This window comes from Chlamydotis macqueenii, chromosome 2, assembly GCF_036417535.1.
Source record: "Chlamydotis macqueenii isolate bChlMac1 chromosome 2, bChlMac1.mat, whole genome shotgun sequence".
NCBI classification, from domain to species: Eukaryota; Metazoa; Chordata; class Aves; order Otidiformes; family Otididae; genus Chlamydotis; species Chlamydotis macqueenii.
Window position 1 is genome coordinate 114,585,112 of NC_141557.1, and position 23,929 is coordinate 114,609,040.

Here is a 23,929-nt window from a genome sequence, read left to right on the forward strand (position 1 = left end):
AGCAGGGTCTTAAGTATAACAGGGTCTGAGCATACATGTCTAGACAAAGAGTACAATCAATCCCATCAGGTAAGCAAAATGAAAAATGGAGAAGAACATTATTATTATTTTCTAATTTCTTTCATTATGGATACTTACTGCTCTAGTACACAAAATGCATTGAGTCAGAAGTAGAAATGTGCATTTTAGCAGTCCTTCCTTCTCTACTCTGCTTGAAGTCAAGGTCTGTTGTTGTCTTTCACCTTTACATTCTGGATTCTGCATTTAATCACATTTGTCTTCAATATTTCTAGTTACAAACCTTTCCTTCCCCTGGCTGATGAAGTGCATTAGCTTGCAACGTCTCACAACCCCACACAGAACCACGTCTTGCAACATTTAAAAATTGCATCTCTTCCCTTTGAGCCCTCTAATCCTTTAACTCTCTCTAGGTCTTTGAAATTCAGCACTGAAGTGAGGTACCTGTCAGAAAAGTGACTCTAACACCTGTCAGCACATGGCTGTATATTTATTTTCTCTCAATTACTTTGTATCAGGTTTACATAGTTTATGAGTACAAACAGCTTTAAGTACTGTGAATTTGATTTGGGATCTGAAAAACAAATACACTTCTTTCTGTCTTTCTATCCTAGGGCCTGATCCTAGGTGAGGCTGAGCCTCTGAGCACGGCAAGCGTATGTGCTGAACAGAGCTCAGGAATCCAGGGCTGACTGTGTCAGCAACTGAACTTTCTGTCAGCATCCCCACTTCCTTCTGTCTCCTTACATTGCACTTAAAATCAAAGAAGGCTGCCAACCTGAGACTCTGAAGCCAGAGAGCTGCTATACCCATCAAGAGGCATTCAGCATCTCAGTATCAGAGCAGCTGTGTGGCTACAGACATTAAGGAGAAACTACGATCAAGACTGTGCTGATAATTTTGCAGATGACGTGGCATCAAAGCACAGGCAGTAGAGCATGACTTGGCAGGTCTGAGATGCAAAAACCTGATATTCTGAGTAAGCTGATAGACTTTTTTCTTTTTAAAGTTGCTTTTTTTCCTTTGTTTAAAAAAAAAGGCATACTGAGACAGTCATTCAATAAAGCCACTACTTTCTTCACCAACAATCAGCAACAGATGTAGCCCAATAAAATTAATAGTTTGCAAGTACGCACAAGAGAATACTCTTTTGTCTCTTTTCTCCATCACAAATTTTGTAAAAGCCCTCTAGATTTTAACGGAAAGGCAAAATCGGGGTTTTTTTATATACCTTACTTTGTTTAACTTAAACACTAAAACCACTTTTCTCCCATACTATGGAAAATTAATGCTGATTAATTTCATTTTCTAAAGTGTGGCTCAGGACCCTTCCCCTGCCTTTAATTGTCCACTTTCAACTCAACCTTTATTTCCGCAGAATTCTGGGCTATTACTTACCAAGATAATTTAATCCTACAGAATAGAACTTGTGCTCAAAAATATGCAACATTAATATTAATGTACAAACAGAAATATATTACTCATACATAATATATAAGAAATTAATTTTCATTGAAGTATCAGGAGAAGGATTAAACCCCTTAGATCGTTCTCATGCAATTAGCTCTGCACTTGGGGAAGTAAATGGGACTTCGCAAATGAAGGCTTCACATGATAACACTGGCAAGACTGAGGTTTTACAAAGGCTTGCCTACACTATGAAATATGCCACGAACAGAGTTCTACAATCATACTGCTGTAATTATAGTACTACCCCGTATGGATACTCCTAGGCCACATCAATGTTAACAAATATACTGGTAGCATCTGAGCTGGCACACAGCTGCTGACATTGCAATGATGCTTGACTGTGTGCCCAGCTGAAAAACCTCCGCTGGGGCAGTGCAGCTGCCCAAGGAAGTGTATACCAACAAAACAAGTACTCCGCTGAGCCCGTCTTCAACACTACCCACAATGATTTGTGTCTGGCTTTTTTCTTCCTGTGAAGACGTACTTGCTTTCCTCTAAGGTAATTAAGGGAACTTCCCAGAATTCCCTCTGTCCTATTTCATAATCTTTTACTTTCACATTACTTCTTAAATCCCAGCAGTTCCTCTTATGTACACCCAGTAATAAGCTCACTTCTTGTCACATCAGGCTTCAGTCTACCATTTCCCTACCAGAAAAAAAAAGAGACTGCAGAATTTGTGCCAGAAGCAGAAAGTCATACTTCCAGGTTTGCAGGACTTCAACCACTCAACCACCATCAGACGAACTACCAGCTATGAAGCAGGGAACATAAGAAAACGGAGGAGCTATGGTTAAGGCAGATAGTTCAGGAAAATCAGCAGGTGATGCAGACATTCCCTGACTAGGCCTACAAAAGAAGCACTAAGCAGCAGAACAAGATCAACTGCAAGTTGGCCACTGTCAGTGATGGTTGCAAGGTTTTCATATGCAGACAGTCATGTCTAGAGTTTGGCACTGAACCTACTGCAGCCATCAGAGGAGAAACCAAAAAGAGGACTGTTGTAGCAGTGGGAAAACAAGTAGAAAAGGAAATATGGAAGCTTGGAGTCTCAGATCATTTTTTTGCTGGTGAACCACTCTGTTTCCTACTGGAAAATGTAGAGAGGAAGACATGGCCTTCCAGATATGAAAAGTTATTAGATGTGCCTTTTTGCACAGAATGTTTAATCTGGATAATAGCAAAAAAACAGAGGAAGTCCATCCCACACAGGATACAAAACTGCGGAAGCATGATCAAAGGGGACAAATACCTCCTTCTCTACTACTTCCCACCTTGTTTTTGAGTACAGAAGCAGCAAGCAGCTTTTAAATGGTCATATTTGTAAGTGGCTGTATTTTTAAGTTGCTCGTCAGAGGCATTTCACAAGCATTATGAGTGATCAATGAATGCACGTAAGGCTTTCATCTTGAGGAATCCAAGCCTCTAATAAAAACTGCAGGCAGGGGCTATTTTTCCTAGATTTGCACATTGCTACTGGTAGAACTGTACTGAGATGCTCAGTATCAGGAGAGGCCCCTCCTTTATTTCCTGACTTACGAAGTCATATACTAGCAACAAAGGTTTAACCCCCAAGGAAGAACAGGATAACATCAACACACAACCCAAAGGTTGTAGGCCCAAAGGATGGTGGAAACTACAGAACTGTTGAGGTTGATCTCTGGGGGTCCTCTGGTCGAGCCGTCATGCTCAAGCAAGGTCACCTAAAGCCAGACCATGTCCAGATGGCTTCTGAGTATCTCAAAGGATACACAACCTGTCTGGGTAATCTGTGCCAGTGCTCAGTCACCCACACAGTATAAGTGTTTGCTGATGTTCAGAGGGAACTTCCTGTGTGTTGGTTTGGGTCCACTGGCTCTTGTCCTGAAATGTCCCATGGTGAAGATGGATGTTAGGAAGAGACACATTTCTGCTGCCATATTCAGCAGAATACACTGTACAAAATACTACAGGTCATATTTTATACAGTAATTTGTAATACAGTGCAGGAAATGGAATAAATGAAAGACGGGTTTCTTCACTCTGAGTGTGATGAGGCACTGGAACAGGTTGCCGAGAGAAGCCGTGGATGCCCCATCCCTGGAAGTGTTCAAGGCCAGGTTGGATGGGGCTTTGAGCAACCTAGTCTAGTGGAAAGCGTCCCTGCCCATGGCAGGGGGTTTGGAACTTGATGATCTTTAAGGTCCCTTCCAACTCAAACCATTCTATGATTCTGTAGGTTTGACAGAGAAAAAAAGTACCTAAAGGTTTTGAACAATCAGGCGTAAGATCAATTACCAGCCATCACAGAGCTATGGGAGATCAACGAAGAGGACTCTTTAACAAGTTGTTACTTATCAGGTGGTTCATTTATATTCATTTTGTACAACTTCGTGAAACAAGCAGTACCAGGGCTACATATTCATTTTAAATTAATGGTTAGCCCATTTTATTTCCCTGATGACAGAGTAACAAATTCAGGTGTTATGTTTGTTATATGAGACAAACAATATGCACATGACATAGAACAACTTTATTGAGCAGTAGTAAAAAACACTTCTTAAAACATTTACAGTCACTTAAGAAGTTGGTCTGTGAGCACCACAAAGAACAGACCATGGTTTCTTATACCTTCATTTCTTATGACTGATTGACGTTTGCATAAAAACCAGGTATGAACTTCAGGTTTGGATCTCAAAAAGGCCTCTTTCTTGTCCAGATTCTATCACCTGCTGAGTCAGCTCTCTTCCCAAACGTTTTAAAAACTTTATAGGCTTTGAGATTCCTATTAATCTATGAAGTCTTTATTGAAACTGGCCAAGAGTAGTCCAAAAGTAAGGGGGGAAGAGAGAGAACTCACTAGAGGCAACCAAATCAGCAGACAAAGAGAGACATGCCATGATTTTCCATGCCAAGTTCCTAATCAGGCTAGAAAAACAGGTGAAATTTCTTGTTTCTACCCAATTCTGAGGTCAGAAAACAAATACTCATCACTATTCTGATTTTCCACTGTGGCTGTGCAGAAGGGAAATCATGGCATGTTACCCTGGTCACTTGGCCAGCAGGCACCTGTACAGGGAAAGCCCCATGAGGACAGCTGACCTGTTAGAGTATAAATCTCAGGTTGTTTTGTCTCATAAGGATTTGTTGAATCTACATTTGCCCTCTCTAGAGATGCTTAAGGTCTTCATCCACATTCCTGTGTCCCTCTCCAGTTCTTCTGCCTTTCTTCAAGCAGGCATTCCGCCTCACTGCATTGTTTCATGGAAATCTTAGTTTGGTGCTCTTGAAAACTTTGGAGAACACATTATCCTGTCTTCCTCTCATGCAAAGTTTTCCACAAGTGTGAAGAAAGTGCCTCTCCAAATTCCCCATCTGAAGCCTCTGGCAAATAACAAGACAGACAAACAGTATTAGATTAATGATCAGTGGACAAGAAACTAATAAAACTTACTACAATTATCCCTCTTGCTTCTGTTCAGGAGCTTCCAGACAACACACGGCCTTCCTTTCACAGACTGAATACATGGTGCGTATGAGAAGCAGGAAGTTTGCTGCTTAACTTTGGTAGGATTTACAGCAACAGGATAATAAATAAAACCATCCTTGTTAAATTCAGAGAGGACTCTGATAGCTCAGTACTGAAAGTGTGAGGACAAAGAGAAGAGAAATGCTTAAGTCTGTATCTTGTCAGCCAGCCCATGGCAGTGGTATGACCAGAAATAGTGTACCACTGCAGTGTAATGTGAAGGCGGCCTACTGTTGCAAGAAAAACAGGGTAGCCCTTCCTAAAAATATACATAGTCACATCCTAAGCAATACCTTCCTGAAAACAATATCAAAATGAGGCAAGAAGACAAAAATGGTATTTTTAGTAAGCTTATTCTGAAACTCCAGAAGCAGAAAATATGTTTGCCACAGATTAGTTCCACAAACTCTTCCAAAGCCAAATCTTTGTGCCAGCAACAAACCTTCTTTACCTTTTTCTGTCCCCAAAACCAAAATGCAGCTTGAAAATCACTTGTTCTGGGCCTGGGACAGGAAACACAAGACACTACTTCTTATGTTTACATTACAAGTCTATGTGCTTATTCAGAAAAATCCTGTAGTCTGAATGATCAGCTTGGATTGCTGATGAGGAGGATTATTTTAATTTCTTTATATATTTCAATTAAATCCATGGCTATTGATTTCAGTGCAGTTTTTTTTTTTTGCAGTTAAAAGCACAGTGATTTATGTTGCTAAAATGCTATTGCCTGCCCTGCCAAAAGCATGCATCTGGGAACATTTCTGGGTTGCTTACAGTATTTTCTCTCTTCTTTCTGCCTCTGACTGCCAGTGCATGCTGTTGAAACAAACCAGCTACTTCAAAAGGCAGTTCTTGTTTTCTGTCTTTGTGAGTATGGCAGTGTTTTGAGAAGTGGGGAGGAATAGTAAGAGAATAAAGGTAGATTCAGGGCCCAGGAATAAAGAGAAAAAATGCAATGACAAAACAGTACACCTACCTGAGCTCCATTCTTTCTCCCAGGGTGATAACATTTCTGGATTCATCTGAGGTCGGATAAGTTGAGTTTCAAGGAGCCACCAGCTCTCCGCACCATCTGAATTTTGTGACCCTGTCTCCACAAGCTCATTATCAGCCTGCACTTTGATGGCTTCTTCCAGAACGGTGCTGTGATGTGCCCAGTGTCCCCTGCCGTGACATGCTCATCCTGGCATACAGCTCTGCACAACCACAACCACAACAGGACAGAAGAGCAGCCCCAGATTCAGACTTACACTGTTCTTCAGCTGGTGTGCCCGTTGCTAGTTCTCTCCCTTGTCCAGCACTTTTGGTACTCTCTGCTGTAGCGAGTTTCTGAAAGCCTTTTGCAACACCTAAATAAGCATCTTTATTCCTGCAGTAATTTGGCAGTGTACTCGCACTGCTCCTCTTCTCAGGACCAGAAAACCCAGAGTGTTTTTGTATTATTAATGAAGGCCTGTCTGCATTGCCACAGGTAATACAGTACTCACATGAGCTTCACATTCATGGAACAAAGTGATATATAACTTAAGCTACTTACAGAAGCAATTACACTTGCTGAGCATCTCCTCTGGAAGTTACCAACAGGACCCCAAACTGAGCGCAGTTGCACATGTGGATACACTAGCATGAGACAGGCTTTACCAGTAAACTGTTAGTGTAAGCTGGAGTCCTTTCCTTCCTCCCCTGCCAGCTAAGCAATTAACAATATGACTATTATCGTACAGTTACGGTGGTAGGATTCTGCACGTACAGAAGTCGTGAAGCTTAGGAAGTGAGGGCACACCTTCTGCTGAGTCAGGAGTTCTCTTCTTTGGTGCATGTTAGCAGATTAAGAAGGAAAAAGAGAAGCAAGGCCACATAGGTTTTCTTGAACATTGCTTTTCATCTTCCAAGCGCTTTATAAAAAAATGTATTGCAATTAAGCATGGCAACACATTTTTCAGGAACTATCAATCTTATTTTCTGAATAAGGAAAATGAAGCAGAGATATTCAAGTAGATTTGTCCGAGTCAACAAAGCAAATGAGTGATAGAAAAAGGACTGATGTCTAGTTCCCAATTCGCTATCATATCAGACATTGTTCTGCACTTTTAATCATTGACTATCACCAAGAAGATTATTATCCCAGCCTAACTGTGTGTTTGCAATGGTTACAAGAAATCTACAAGCTGAATTCAGCATCTCATTAAGCTCAAATAATAAGTTACAAATTTACTAATTTTAGAGCTCTTTCAATAGCTAGCTATCCATAATCTGCCTGGTTAAGTCTGTTTGATAGATTATGGGTACTTGATTCAGCAGTATGATGGGCTTCTGACCTATGTCTTGAGTTGTAACTGATGATGAGCACTGCACATAATTTCCCATCCCAACTGAAAGATAACTTTCAGTGAAGTTGATTCAGGTCAACATCTTTTACTTGGCAAGCAGGGTGAGCTCAGCAGGTGATAGCTTAGCTGATGACATTATATCATGTTAAGGTAATTGCACCCTATCTCATTATTGAGTACAGGCTAAAAAGGGAAGTTTTCAAGTTCAACCATGAGAATACTTGGCAAAGGAGCCAGAAGTTACATTATTAGTGTTATCTTTTATCTTAAAATATATTTTCTAGTACTTTTACCATAGTAATCTATTATTGAGTGACGAAGGGTATTCAGCACTATTAATAGTCTGACAACTGGTGTCCATATTTTTCTTGCCTCGGGAATGAAAGGTTCTTTATATAAAAGTAGAAATCTCAAACCATGTGATTCTCCATAATGCAAAGGAAACCTTCACTCCTTAATATTATGATTTTTCTTTTGTTGAAAATTTCCCCAAAATAGCATGTTTAAGTAGCCATCTTCAACATCCCATTCCATTCAAGAAATATCTTTCCAGTGGAGTAGCAAAGTCACTGACTAACAACAAATTTTAGAAATCCAATTTGATTTTACTGTTTGTGTTGCATGCTTATGTTTTCATTTCCTTCATCCTGGACATCCAATCTATAGTGTTAAACATTTGTATATTATCACTTTCAATTTTGATTATCATTGCTATAATGCTTGCATCACTACAGTTTGAAACCAGTAGTATCTCTTAGAAAAATAAATTATCATTCAGGATTTTACAAACATGCATTTACAATTTCCAGAAGTACTAATGCTCTATCAGGAACCTGATAGGTTTGTGCTTCTCAGGAGAAAAGAATCCGAAAGTCTAGGTTACTTATGTGGAGACTAGAGTCACAAACACTGGAAAATCAGTTTACAAGCTCTGAATGGGAGTGAGTGGCAAATTGCAAAACAAGCAAATGCTATTCAAAAATCTTGCTGTAGTTTAATAGGCTTTTTAATCTTAAACACATTTCTAAGAGAAAAATCAAAAGGAGCACTAAGAGGAACATGATGTCAGTCAGAAGAAGACATAAGAACTCTGATTATACATGATCCAAGTACAAGAAGATTCACTGATAACACTGAAGGTAACTGACCTTGTATCACCACAAAGGACCCTCACATCTCTTTTTGTCTAGTTTACAAGCAAGAGAAAGACAAGTTTGTAGCATTTTATAATTATAACTGTCTTAACACACATGATTCTCATTGTGTTTGAGGTAGCAAGAATTGTCTTCCAACATGACTTGGAAGAGAAATTTCAAGTACTCACTCCAGGAAAGATGACAGAAACAAACCAGGATGACTCTGAACCTGTCAAAAACATGCAGATGGTAATCCTGTGGTTCCCACTCAGCAGCAGTACTACAGGACCATCAGTGGCATGAACTGGACCCAATGGGACCCAGTACCTTTCCCTCTTCTAAATCCTCTTTGAAAAGAGGATTTTCCTTAGACCTGCAGTTCTCAGTCTAACAATCTGCTTCTAACTTCACACCACATCCCATTCCCCAGGTGTCCCCCACCATGGTCCAATGTGCAAACTGGAGATGCAGAAGTCATGAAAGCATAGGGCCCTTCCCTGGCAGATGCATCCTGCCTGGTACTTCACTCTCATCTCCCAGCTCCACTTCCCTCTTTGTGGCACTCCAGGCCTTGCGCTGCCTCAGTGGCCTTCTCCCATTCTGTCTCCAGCTATGTTCTCGGTAGCTCCACAGATACTTAGCTCTTGGCCTACATATCCTTATCTATCTCCCCTCCTCCCTCTCTGCCTCCCTCCTGCTCTCCAGTTTGCACAACACTGTTGGATGACACGCCGAGAGATTTCTTACCCAACAGATGGGCTCACAAACAGGGAGTGAGGAAGGTGATGGAAGACCAGCAGCTTCCTTGCCACAGGGTATCCATACACATTCACAGCAATGGGTTACAGCACGGTTGTACCATTACAGGATAAAAGCTTTCTTGAAACAAAAGCTTTCTTATCATTTGTTTGTGCTGTGTTTTTAGGCCTCCTGAACTATAAGGGGTCATTATGCAAGATACCATGCCTAAAATACAAACTTAAAGTCATTCTATTGATAATATTTCTGAAGATAAAACAGATTCCCTTCCCTCAGTACATGACCCCTCTACCTTCCCGTATACAGGTGTTATTACTTGGTCGCTGGTGACTGAGGAAGCAGATGACATCTTTCAAGAGTCTGACTCTTTGTTGTTTGTTTGGTTGGTTGTTTTTTTTTTTTCTGAAATATATAGCTACTTCCTGAGTTATGCTGCACAAATGGGATTTCAACCATCAGGCACTAGATGTTTCAGTGACATCAAAATGTTGTTCATCAGGAATGGAAAGAAAAACACAACAAGGAATTGCATCCAAAGGACTGATTTCCCAATTTACCTTAGGCTAGCGTTGCACTTCTACTTAATCAAAATATGCTATAAGAGCGAAAAATTAATGTCTACAACACAATTTACAAAACCCCCCCTCAATTTGTTGCTCACAAATATTTTTTAAAACTCTACCCCTTATGCCAGCATTTTGGCTCACTGTATTCTACTCCTCTGTCATTAATACTCTCTGCCGTAAGCACAACTCCTAGCTGGGGATTCCAACGCGTAAGGGAGCTAGGATAAGATTCCAGATCTCAGTTGTGCTGGCATGAAGATGGGTCTCCTCAGTGATACAGAAGACAATATCCTAGGGAGACTGGAATTAGTCCTATTCCGCACAATTCAATCCAAGATGTAAGGCATATCAAGAAGCAAGTAATTGCTAGCTAATGGCTACGGATGGAAATGTAACATGGTTCAGCCTAAGCATTTCATGACAAGTGACAAGACGGCTTGAAAAAAGGGAGATTTTTTCCAAAAGGATGGAAGGTGTGAAGAGCAAAGAAAAAAGGGTTACCTCTTCAGTTTGGGAGGGGCTGATTCTGGGCATTGGAGATACTTGTGGTGTTTTCAGCTGTGTACTGTTGCTGTCTGGAACAAGCTCTCTGTGGATTGACTGAATATGGTTTTGGAGTTCACTTTCTGATTCAAATTTGACATTGCAACTAGAACACCGAGTCTTCAGTCCCCCTGCCTTGCTTTTGTTCTCAATGGAACTCAAGTTCTCATTTTGGCCCATGCCTTGTCTGTTACTGCTTGAAGGGATGTTGACACTTGGACTACCACTTTTACTGAGATTAACACAGCTAGCACACAGACCATATGGCAGACCGTTGATGTCAAGTTTCACTAAATCCTGTTTTGAGCGGAATTCTTTCAGGCAAGAAGCACACTTGTAAAGTTTCTGGACGTGCTGTGCGCGCCCCGTGGACTGCACGGCAGAACCGTTTCCAGTTTTCTGCATGTGGAACGTGCCGTGGATTTTCAGTTCCAGTGTGGAGGTCACTGTCTGCATGCATACCACACAGCGGAACCCTGTCAAGGAGTTCCTCAAGTCAGGGTGCATTTGGCAATGCTCTAAAAATTCCTCCTCACTCTGGAGGGGCATCTTGCAAATCCTGCAGTTTCCAGTGTCCAGGCTCTTACTATGTGTGACCTTATGTTCAGTAAGAGTCAGAAGAGAGGGAAACCGCTCGCCACAGATCGGGCACATATAATGTTTCACTGGTCCCAAGTGTGTCTGCATGTGTTCTCGAAGCCCATTTTCAGAGAAGAATGTTCGAGAACATACATTACACTTGTAATTCCCTTTAATGAGTTCAGCCTTTTTCTTCACTATGGCACTTTCTCCAGGTCGAATGTTGTGGTCTCGAAGCTGGTGATTTTGCAGGAGAGTCTCCATGGTATAAGCTGCTCCACAAATGTCACAGCCATACATAGGCTCAGATGTGTCCACATCTTCTTCGCTGCCATCGTGGCTGTTATGGGACTCCTGGCTATTTGTCAACAAGGTCTGAAGTTCCACTTCCTCTTTCTGAACCTGCTCAGATGCTCCATTTGTTCCACAGTTTGGAGTTTTTGTTTCAAAGACACAATGTTTCTCCCTTAAGTGCTTTTCCAGCAAGATGATAGCATGGAAAGCTTTGCTGCAGAACTTGCAGTTGTACTTCTTGCTGTGCGTAGTAATGTGACACTGCAGCTCCACCTCCGTACCAAAGGACTCACCACAGAAGATGCACTTGTGTACTTTGCCTTGGTTCTCCAGGTGGTTATGTTTAACATGAAGCTGTAGGTCAGTCTCATTTCGGAAATCCCAGTTGCAAGACGTACATCTGTATACTTTCTTTTCATTGCTGTGCTTCACAGCCAAGTGTAGTTGAATGGAGACTTTGGAGTCAAAAACCTCTTGGCACAAGGTGCAGCGGAAGAACACAAATGTATGCATGTCCAGTAGGTGTTTCTGCAAGTCATCCACAGAAGTGAACTGCTTGTCACAGCTTTCACAGATGTAGTAGGTTGAGGTGATCATGAAATGAATGGTAACATGCTTCAGCAGAGACTCCTGATTTGGAAACTCTTTGTTGCATTGAGGGCAGGTCAGTTTCGGCAGGACAGTATCAAGATGTGTCTTTAAATGAGTCTGAAAACCGTCCAAGGAAGTATACTTAGCACCACACTGATTACAAATATATTCACCTGCAGGACGAGGAGGAGCACCTCCAACTGCCTGCATCATCTTTAAAGAGGTCTGCTCAATGGTTACAGGAGATAAGGGACTCATGGCTCTGGATTTTTTTCCATTGTGGATGTAATTCAGTGCCAAAGGAATGTTCTTATGGTTCTCCTTGATATGCTTGTTCAACTTAAGAACACTATTAAATATTGGAGAATTTGTACAGTAAGAACAAGAATACACTTCCACCACTGGATCTTTTGGGGTTCCAAGCACAGGAGAACCAAAACGGGAACTGCTAAGATCACAATGGACTTGTCTAATATGCTCTTCCAGAGAAGAATCTGTAAGAAATCCCATGTAGCAATGGGGACAAAAGAACGCATTACTGTCCTTAGCAGCAGGGTTGGCAAATCCATGAGAACATCTGATGTGTTCCTGAAGGGTGTTGAGGTCATTGAACACTTCAGAGCAGAAGTTGCACTGGTACACCATGGCAGGCATGGTAGAAACAATCAGTGCTGGGTCTGGAGCTTCATGGACTTGCTTAAGATGTTCGTTCAGATTGTAGAGAGATGGCAATACCTCCAAACAATACTGACAGATATGGGCTTGTTCGGGTTTATCTAAATGCATAGTTTTCAGGTGTATCTGCAAAACTGCAAGGCTGGAAAATAACTGCTTGTTGCAATAAATGCAACTATAGGTAACTTTCGCTTGTTTACTCGAAGGACCAGTGATATCTGGCACTTGCTGAGCTGCTCGCTTCCTTCCACGACCTTTTGGTATAGGGGGAGCCGTTTCCACCATTGTTGAACTATCTACTGAAAGATTTGAATCCGGAGTGGTGCTAGAGACTGAGGTGTAGCCCACGGTTACCAAAGATGGGCTGTTGCTGTGGTTGCATGACTCTGGCTGCTGGTGACTGTCCATGTGGCTGTACAGCTCCTCCACAGTATGAAAGTTCTCAGAGCAAATGCTGCATGAATTCTTCTTCTCACCATTATGAGCCTGCTCCATGTGATTCACCAGAGACGTTTCCTCTACAAAGAGTTCATGACAGTAAACACACTGAAGAGCAGACCGGTCTTCATTAGGGGAACACTCTGGGTGACATTCTGCAATGTGCTTCTGAAGATCTTCAGGAAAATCAAAGCCTTCTTCGCACTGACTGCATTTCTGAGTGTCTTTCATTTTCCAGTCCTCCATCCGGGAAGCGGACTGAGAGCCATCTTTGTTCCTCTCATGGACCTGCATGTGGCCATGCAGTGAACTAGATGACAGGAATCCACGTCTACAAATGGCACACTTATATGGCTTGTTGGACGTATGAGTCTTTAAGTGAATTTTAAGATGATCGCTCCTCGAGAACGCTGCATCACACTCACTGCAGTGATACTTCTTGTCTCCCGTATGAAGCTTTATGTGGCGGTCCCTGCTCCGCTTGTGTTTGAAGAGACGACTGCAATACGTGCATTTGAAAGGGAGCTTGTCACTGTGACTTTGCTCGTGGTGCTTTAAGTAGCTGAGGCGGCTGAACGATTTGTCACAAAACTGGCATGGATAGGGCAACCCTGGGCCTCCTTCCTCTTCACCAAAATCACAACCTTCTCCATGACTCGGGGAAGTCTGGTCCTTGCTAGAAGGCGATGATGCTGGCCATGAGCAAGTAGGGTCATCCTCAACATCCACTCCATCTGAAACAAGAAAGAAATACGCCCACAAACTTAATCCCTACAGTTCAAAGGAGACAGCAAATGCATATGAACAATGCAGATCTGACACTCCTAAATAGCTAAAACATAATAAACTCAAACTAGGATATTTCTTACACCTGTATCCAACAGCTTCAAACCCACATTTATTTTTATCAGACTGTAAAACATTAAAAGTTATTAAATAGTTCTGTGCCTGTATTACCTTTTTATTGCTTTTTTATCATTCTTTCTCAGTTGCAGGGTATGTATTATACATTGACAACTTTATTAAAATGCAGATTTTAATATATTTAATGGTTCTTTTGTATCCATTGTAAAATGATTTGCATATTATGTGAGCATCTGAAGAGTCAAAGGAAAGGAGAAAATATTACAGAAATGATTTAAAATTAATACTGTCAACTCACATGCCTAATATTTAATGAAAATATTCTCCCTGCTTTGCCACAGGTTTTGGTTTTTTTTCCCTTGAAGTTGATTCTGAACACAGAAATCTCTTAAAGGCTATCACTGAGAGAGACTGGGATGTTATTCTAAACAATAATAGGAAAAATTACAGAGGAGGAACAGGACAACAGTATAAACAGTGATGTTTTCTCTAATGAAGTGCAACCAGATTTCTCCAATAACGATACAAATCAGTTACTGAAAGCTGGCAGCTGGATCGTTAAATGTTCAAAACAAACTAACAAACCAACAGCCAGGACCAAGGAAAATGAGAAAGTTTCAAAAGGGTCAGTTGTGAACAGCATTTTTTTTTCCTTTTTAGGTTCAAGAGGTTGCCCACCATTTCTTCCTTTTGCAAAGGCCTCAACCAGCTGAACTTCCTGAGTCCAGCAGAACCTGCACTGTGAGGTGATCACAGACAAAGCAACTTGTAAAAAACTGGAAACAGGAAAAATGATAAATGATTATGGTAAAAGCTGAAAGATTTACGAGTAATAAGGAAAAGACAAAACAGAAATGGTAGCCAGATAATGAACTGAACTAGTTATCCAAGATACTACCTCATCTCTAGACAGGGCAAGTTGTAACTATTTTTTTCAACAGATGTGCTGTACAGTTTTTGTACCTTTTGTTTTAAATGCAGATTACAACACTACAATAATTGTACTTATCTTAACCTAAAACTTCTTTAAAAATACTAAAAGAATGCTTGAAAGACCACTCTACATCACATAATTCTTCTATTCCTTTCCCGGGGTGATGCTTGGGGTTTTTTTCCTTTTAAAAGTAAAACAGACTACAGTAATAATACAGATAAAGACATGATAAACAGCGTGAAAAATATCTTTCTTAAGGTATTCTTGCAAAGCAGTAAGTTCCTTAGCATCTTCAGCCTTCTCTCAAGAAATATACTACACCAACATAAAAGTTAGAGCTGGCCTATATTATGTAAACAAATTCCAAGCCTGCTTTCTTTAAAGTAACAAGATTTTACTAGATTATCAACCTTTTGCTTATCCACAGGAAACAGATGAGGATTCATTCCTTTCCTGCATCTAGAAACTGATGACAACGCCATCTCACTATCAATGCCAGATGGCAACCATCTAACTCTGAGAAAACAACCAAACATCATTGCTGGATGCCTGCCCACTGACACAATGCTTTTCAGGATAAGTTGGAAACTGCATGGGTTTTTATCCTCTTGTTTACATCTTGAAGAGGAGGGTTTCACAAATTACACACACCTTTCGCAAACACACACAATACATATCTGTATTTACCTACCTACGAATCTGCACTAATGGCACGTATTTAAATAACAAAACCAAACCCTAGCCCAAATGCCACGTCTTTGAACTGAAAACAAAGGTGTTTGGCTTTTCAAAATAAAAATTGAAAAATAAAAATCTTCCCTTCCAGTAAAAGTACTATAATCTGCTAAAATGCTTCCCAATGTACTGAAGCAAAGTTACTCATTGTCATACATACTAAATAATACCGGACAGGTAAGTTTTTAAGTTGGTACATTAATGGCTGCAATATTCACAGGAGACTTTTACTGTAAATCTATGTACTGCCCTTTCAAATTGCTGGGTTTGACTCTAAAACTGGAAATGATCAAAACAGTGGAACAAATATTTACATAAAAGGATGTTAATTTTTATTGCCTTCTTAAATTTTATTTTAAATGAATATTCTCAGCTAGGTCTTTTAAGTGGAAAAATCTTTTGTCCTTTAAAAATAAAATCTGACATACAACCACTGCCGGCAGATAAACAGGAATTTATGTCAAACAACCGAGTGAAGAAAAATAGTCTGTGACTGCCTAGACAACATATTATGTAACCAAATTTAGTATTAAAATGTATATCCTACGCAGAAATGATATATTATTGTATAAACGTTTAGAGGAATATATAGTAAGTGTTATAAATAGTGTACCATCACTGACACAGCAGTAAATCACTTCCTTTTTGTGGCCACTGCCTGCCTGGTTGTACCTATTATACAACTGTTCCCCCCGGCCTGTGGATCCCGGCAGGCTGTCGAGCTGGCAGCAGGGTCGGGATCAAGCGCTGAGTGTGACCACGGCACAAGTGATGGCAGCCCCTTTCCCCCACCCAATTCTCATTGCTTGCTTGGAGGAGGGTCTCTCCTCAGTTTTTGGACAAGGTAAGGAAAGCTGAGGGGGAACAGCGCAACTACAGCACAGAGCTGGCTCTTATTTTCCAGCCAGCAAATATAAATGTTCCTGTGTCACTTTGCTGTCAAGTTTTTTTAATCCAAGCCCATAATAATTCTGCAGAGTAATTCTCTTTGTGCAAAAAGGAGAAGAGCAAACCACTTACAAGTCCAACCTGCATCCTTTTAACTTGAAATGTGACAATCTCTCAGAGAAGAGCCAGCAAGGCAGGGGGAATTCCGCACAGCGCATGGAGGAGGACAACAGGATTTTCCTGAGTACGAGCCTAACAATGCGGCCAACACCTTTCCCTGGCTTCCCCTCGGCACAACGGGGTGGGGGAGAGCCGATGTGGAAGGGGCACCGGCAGCCAGCCACCGCGCTCCGGAAGGAGGGCCCCCTGACTGTGTTCACACAAAGGGTTCCCAAAGCTGGGCCTGTCAGCCGTCAGCGACCCACAGAAGGACTTTTGAAATGTTCCTTCTGTGACAAGGGAAATGTTTCTCTGCAGTGGCTTTTGCTGTGAAGACTCCAAACTGAACACTGGGAACATTGTGTGTGATGGACCAACGTGCCCGGTGAGCTTAGGGGCTGTCTAGGAATGGATCTGGGGACAGAGATCAAGGAGGAAACCTGGACTAAGGGCAACTACGGCTACAGTAGGATGTGAGTGATGGCACTGCCCGTCCTGCCCTCTCCTCATCCTTCCCCACAAAGTTGCTGCCCCACAAAATTAACGTGCAACCATTAAGAGCATCTCCTTCAAAATGGCAGCGATCCACAGCTTTCCATCCCACGCTGAGGCTACTCCAGATGCTCAGGCATTGAGTGAGCGGACCCGAGCCCTCAGATCCGCGGCAGAGGAGCTAAACTGAAGGTCCTCGCAGCTAACGAGCAGGCTCAGGATGTGGACTCCACTCCGGCTTTCCCAGGGGCACTTCTTACAGAACCGGCTCTGTGTTGCGGGCGAAGGTTGACCTGCTCTTAGGGTGAAGGACTTCAAACCCCTTTTTGCCCATCACTCTCACAGAAAATGTGAACAGTTTGCTGCTGCTCTGCATACAGCCACGTGTATATAAATCTGCAGACACCTACCCAGCAAGCTATATCAACATTACAAAACTGATTTTTAACACTATAACAAGCTGTTTTAAAATACTCTGGACCAAATTCAGATGCACACATACAAGTCCCCAAGAATGGTACTCATCTATCTGAGGGCAGAATAGGGCTCCAGGTATTCGATGGTGTTTACGGAGTTTTAAAACATATTTTCTGTACTGACTTTTTTTTTTTTCCTTTGGCACTCACTAAGTGCTACTTACTGTAAATGTCTTTTTTGTGTTATGGCAAGTATTCTGAGTTTCAGTGTGATGCACTTACCATGTCCATGTAAATTTTTAATTTTTGGAACCAGTCACTTCACACTCGCTGACTCTAAGAAAGCTCTAGCACTCACAACCAAAAAACTTTGCTGGAAATCGGCTACAAGGCCTAAATGTCTATTTAAAGATGCAAATGTGCGTGAATAGTTAGTGCAGATGTTTTTCTACACCAACTGTACTTGCTGAGTTTCACCATTTCCATAAAGCACATTAAAACAAGTGTGCGAACACTCTGAGATGAAAGTACCAAGCACTCCTGAGACTTCCAGTGGAAAGTAGAGCTGCCTGACTTTTCTCCAAGCAGACAGGAATGCCCATGATTCAGCAGCCTGAGTAAATAAAAGAGGTCCTTATTTCCTAATTTTGCTGGCTGGCCACACTGCAGCAGTCTCTGTGCTGCTGCCAAAGGGGATGCAAAACTGGAACTACACCCAGCAGCTGAAGGACTGTCTTTGTTAGGCAGCCAGGCCTTCCTGACCATCTTCTGGCAACAAAACTACCATATCCTGCGAGGAAGACCTCCATCTCAGGCTTGATCATTCTCTAGTCTGTCTAATAGGACGAAACAACAGATTTTGCCTGGTCTGTGTTGGAGGAGGACAGCTGGGAACTCAGTTAGTAGCAGAGTAACACCTGTTCAGTCATATTTATGGGGGAAAGTGCTCACTAACAGAAAAGTGAAGTAATACCAGAAGGAGTTATCCCGTGAAAGGGGAGGGAGGAAGGGGGAAGTATCTGAGCACAAAAGCACCTCTGTGGAGTTAGCAGCCAGCCACTCATGTGCCAACCCCGGTAGTCGTGAGGTCTTAAAAGTGATCTTATCCCTAGTGCTGCTGACTGAATTAACAGTACCGCTTCAGAAAAATGTTACTTAGTCACCAGGAAGGTTTATGGCATATGCATGCTTTGGCTGGAATACACTTCAGGCACTTGCTTTATCATGCCTTATTTTTCCATATGATTTAAACATGTTTTTGCTTCCACTCGACAAACGGCCACATTCCTAAAGCAAACGTCAGAAAACCTTTATGTGCCATAATACATAAGGTTCCTCTGATAGAAGTGAGTTTACAAATATGAACAAATTAATATCCTGTAAGCAGCAGTTTTCTATTTTCCCCGTTTTGCTGCTCAAGTAACTGGGGCACAGACAAGCTGGAGTGGTTTGCCTCAGGTTACACACGTAATCTGCGCAAAGGAGGAAACAGAACCCGTATCTCCCAGGTCTGAGCCATGCCTGCAAGAAAAATCTTTTCTCCCCCTGAAACACAGAGCTGGCAAAATGCTTAAGCTGCTGTGCCTGACCAAAGGGGAAGTCCAGCAGTTTAGCTGGACAGACATCAGCTCCAGGTCCTGCTGATACATTCTCGCAACTTTGCTGCCTTAATGGTAATGACAGACTGGTCACACAGCTATCCCTCAGGACCCATCTGAAGTACTAAATGGCAAGGCTTCTTTAACAGGTACAAAAGTCATAACAACGGTTACATGAGAGGATAATAGATACTAAAAAATGGCAAATCAAGTATACTGGGAAGCAGCACATAAACACATCTGCTGCTTACTACGACAGGCATATGGATTATGAATGCACATGTACACATTAATGAATTGCTATGTAGTTATTATTTGTCGTCCCACCCCCAGCCAAAGACCTGTTCATATACAGCTGCGTACACACATATGTGCTCATACACACATACTGAAAGGGATGGACAATACGTACAAGCGTGCAGCTTTGCTAATTTGCCAGGTGACATGCTACAAGAGAGAATTTAAATTGTAAGAAAGGAAGGACTAAATAGCAGGTAGGTAGGTCAGTTAACTGGATGTATGATAGAGCTCCACAGTTTTAAATCCTTGCATTTTTGTGCAGGTAATTGAGTGGAGTGGTTATTATATATCATATAGTTTACCTGTAATGGCCGTTTCAGGTTTTAGTGCTGGACACATTTTATATTATTACCACCACTAATTGTCTGCAGGGCTACCTTGAAAATGAGATAAGGAATCCTAAGGGAATATGCAGGTGTGAATAAATAGTAAATTAAGAGGTTAGATATTGCTGAAATAAAACAATATTGTGTTGTGTGCTGAACAGATCTAAATAACTAGAAGATCAAAAGGATAGTGTTTAAGCGTTAGCATGACTTTAGTGATGGCCTAACATACATGTCACTGAAACAAACTACAGTTTTAAAGTTTTTAATGGAATAAGCAGATAGAGCTAACCTTTAAAATCACTTCAAATAAAATATACATTATTACATAATATTATTTGTTTACTTTCAATGGAAATGTACATAGTTTTGGAAAAGCTGCAACTTTAATATAACCATCGCATTTTTTTTCACATCAGTGACCCCACATTAAACTCACTCATTTGTCTCATAACTTATTAAATGGCTTGAAAACTAATACTCTGTAATGGGCATTCAAAAGAGAAATATGAACTTTAAAAATTATTTATAATTTACAGATGTTTTTAAAATCTATCAATATTTCAAAACTGCTTTGGGAGGACCAATTAAATGCATTAACAGATTACTTGGGGAGGAAGATACAGGGGTTCCTGACCAAGAGAACTGAGACAGCTGGTAGAGAGGTTTCCCCATTTTAAATTTCATAACCAGAAGAAAGGCAGCTCCAATAAACAACAAATAAGGTACTTTAATACCTCGTAGGAAAAACCTGCTTGCTTTTATAAAATGCCTTTAATGCCTATATAAGTAGTTAACATTCCTGTATTGCTCTCCTAAGGTAACCTAAGCCTCCAGTTCCATTATGTCTTCTTCAGAAGACGTATTACTATTACATATGTAGAGAGGAGCATAAATGTTTTCCTTGATTGTTGCTTAAAGTTCATTTGAACAGACGGAGCCCAATGAATTCCATCTTCTACAGCCAAATTAAAGAAAATGTAAGCAGTTCACATTCAGCTCCACCTTTCAAATTATACACAAAACCCAGTTTGCAACTAGAAGAAAACAGAGCTACCCTCTGCTTCTTTGAGGAAGCCGGTATTTTGTGCCTCTCTAGGCAAAGAGAAAGAATAAGTAATTTTCCACAGTCCTGTACATATAACTAATGACAGTCACCATCCTCAAAGCTTATTATACTGCTTTACATAATTGGGAATCGCATGTCACACAATTAATTTACAGGGGTTGTTTGGTTGTGACTATACAAGCACTAAGTGATTCAAATTAGCTCATTTGTCCACTGCTTAAATGTGACAAACACAGTTACACTGTATTTTTTATGCTGCTAAGTTGCTGTTTCTTTTAGTAGTTGTTTTTGTTTGTTTGTACAGTATGAGTCAGAGACCACCAGGCTTGTTCCATCGGAAGCTAGGGTCAGAAAAAAATCACCCTGAGAATAATTGCATTTAGAATCAAGATAATGGGAGAGCAAAAAACCCATTGAAATACTCTAGCAAACTTGCATGTAATAACAATCTCCTAAGAATCTGTGTATTATCAACCTCATGTACTAAAAGCAGTGATTCTAGAAAATTTCTAGTCTTTGCTAGAAAATAATCATTATAATTTGTTGTGCTGATAACAGTATTTGTACTACTTATTAAGAACAGCAAATGACTAGGGGATAACAGTTCAGGTTCCTCACTGGACTCCAATACTTTTCTCTGCATTCTGCTTTCACTGAGTCGTGCTCTCCCCCGGCAACACCATGAATAGGACCAGAAACCCTCTCCCTCCAATCTTCCCCCATGCTGACGCTCCTCTTGAAAGCTGCTGAAGTGCACAGAAGCCTCAGAGACAGCATCCCCTATAACACAGTTCACAGTCATCAAAGTAACTTTCCAGTGGCATACAGGTATTAAAATGAGTCGACTGCTTCTTTCTTTCCCAGGTCACAATATCAGGAGTGTGTCTGAAGCCATAGAAGCGTAGTTCTTTCTCTTTCCTTCCCAAAATCAAATGGTCCACAGGCTTGGATCCTGAGACACTGCTTCACAGATTCCTTCCAAGTCCCCATTCCCACACAGCCCCAAGACCCCGCGGGGAGAGGGCAGGCTGTCAAAACCTCCCTAGATGGAGACTCAGACAAAAGACGGAGACCCTGAGTGGGATTTGCAGGCAGAAACCCATGAGATGCCAGGCACCAGCATGGGTCCTTATTTGAATATTGCCCTTCTTTCAATTAATCCCGAGTTTAATCATGAAGGTCTGCAGGGATTGCTGCGGGTGTACCTCACACTCGGCCGCCTTCACTCTTCTTTTTTTTTATCACGTATGCCTGTCCCTCCCACCTGTGCCTACATTTCAATTCTTTGTTTTCTTGCCTCTAGACCCGAACAGTGACAGCAAGACACACTTTGGAGGGGGGCTAAACTAGGACAAAGAAAATAAGGAAGGCAATGTGTGGAGAACAAAAAGAAAGGAATATAAGGCAGGAAGAAAAAAGGGAGTAAATAACTGCATCTGAAAGAAACCCAGGCAAAGATATCTCAAAATCTTTCCTAGCAAATGGAAAATAAAAGGAAATGAAGGTCAAGCCAAAGCAATGGAGGCAGTTAATGCTTTCAAAAACATATCAGTGTTATTTTACAGTGTGCTAGAATTAAATACAGTAAATAAACACAGAACTGCTTATTTCTTAGAATGACAGAGATGTGGTGGCGGTCTTATTTACACAGGTGAAAAATCCTGGACCTAGATCTGCAAAGGGACTTAGGTGTCTCCAGGAGCCTAAAAAGCAAAGAAAGCAGGATTCATGGGGCCCTGGGGGGGACCAGGAAAAGGTCTGCAGCCTCGCAGCTTGGCCACTCAGCTGGGAAAGAGGAGTACTGGGCTCTTTATACACTAAAGAGGCACTGGATAAAAACAAAAATAAAACTAAGCACAAGTTCCAGACTGCAAGAACCCCTGGACTAAATGAGTGTCCTTCTCAGTAGGTTAACAGTTCCTTCTCAAATATGTTCCTACCAGCCCTATGAATAGGGTACTCTTTGCTTCAGCAAGCCCAGCTTCCACAGGAAGAGATCTCTGCACAACCAAAGGCCCTCTGCTCTGAGGCAGGAAACATGACTTTGAATCCTCTCAGGATACTGAGGGAACTGAATCAAGGCCTCATGCCATTTAATACTCTACCTACCTAGCCCCTACCAAGGGAAGACAGCAACACAAGACTTTCTGCTCAAAGTGGTCACCGTGTCCTCGGCTTGGTGCGATGCTCTCTGTGCAGGAGGCTGATCAAAGGCGACGGGTACCCAGATGCTCACACTAGAGTGGTTCACACAGGCTGCCAAATCACACATACCTGAGAAGCTTTACACAAAAAAAAAAAGAGATGCCTACCAAATTGGGGTGAACCCAGAGAGGTAGATTATGGACAAGCATTTCTATTTAGCTTCTCATAGTCCATCTACATTCCATTTCAGGCTTCCTTTTTTTTTAGATCTGGCTGTTAGTGCAGATGTGCTGCACAGCTGTTAAAAGCGACATCCCCATGCAAAGATAACCTTGGTTTTTAAACTAAGTCAATGCTCAGAATGGCAGACAAATTCTTACACCCACCTCATTGCAGCACAGCCACACAGGGGGCAGTGTCACTCAGGAACCTTTTCACTGTAGTCAAAATGCCGTGCAAGGCACTACAGCCCTTTCTCCCTGACTCTCATTTTTCCCAAGTTACTTGAATGGGAACACATATGGATGTCAATGCCATGGGATAGGCACAGGTTGGTTGGGGTGTGTGTGTAAGACTAACTTACAGGAAGTCTAGCCTGTAAGTGGGACCTAATGAACCTCCCAGTTCAGAATGGTCAGAAGACCAAATCCTACTACAAAACTGTCACATTAAACTGTCACACCTACGGTGTTCCTATCTTGCAGAACATCAGTCTCTCTGTATGAAATTTTGCAAGGTAAGAGTTGCATTTCAAACAGATATGTTTCATTCAGTCCTTTCACATTAATACAGGCTTATTTGGGTGATTTAATTATAAAAAAAAAAAGATGAGGAAATTATTTGCAAAAGGCAGCATTTTCCTTCTCTTCTGTATAATTTCCATTCACTAAAACCTGCTGAAACTCTTGATTAACTGTCTGAAATAGAGGCCTCTCCAGAAATAAAGAGATCTCTGCTTTTTAAAGCCTATATCTAAAACAACCCTTTGTACCTTCCTCAGTGTAGAATGGAAGCCTGGTGTGAAATACAGTAAATTAAGCCTTCTGCTGTCAGAGCTGGAAATAAGAGTAGAGCAGAATAGCGGCTGGATTTGAAATG

The 23,929-nt window shown here is 41.4% G+C and overlaps 1 protein-coding gene across 8 annotated transcripts in view; it reads right to left on the reverse strand.

Moving 5' to 3' along the window:
• Window positions 1-23,929, reverse strand: part of ZNF521 (zinc finger protein 521) — a 234,148-nt gene that overhangs the window by 125,993 nt on the left and 84,226 nt on the right. For all 8 annotated transcript variants that reach the window (XM_086740745.1, XM_086740746.1, XM_086740744.1 and 5 more), the window contains one exon: window positions 10,287-13,639. In XM_086740745.1, coding sequence (XP_086596871.1) covers window positions 10,287-13,639 — 3,353 coding nt within the window. The remainder of the gene's footprint in view (window positions 1-10,286; window positions 13,640-23,929) is intronic.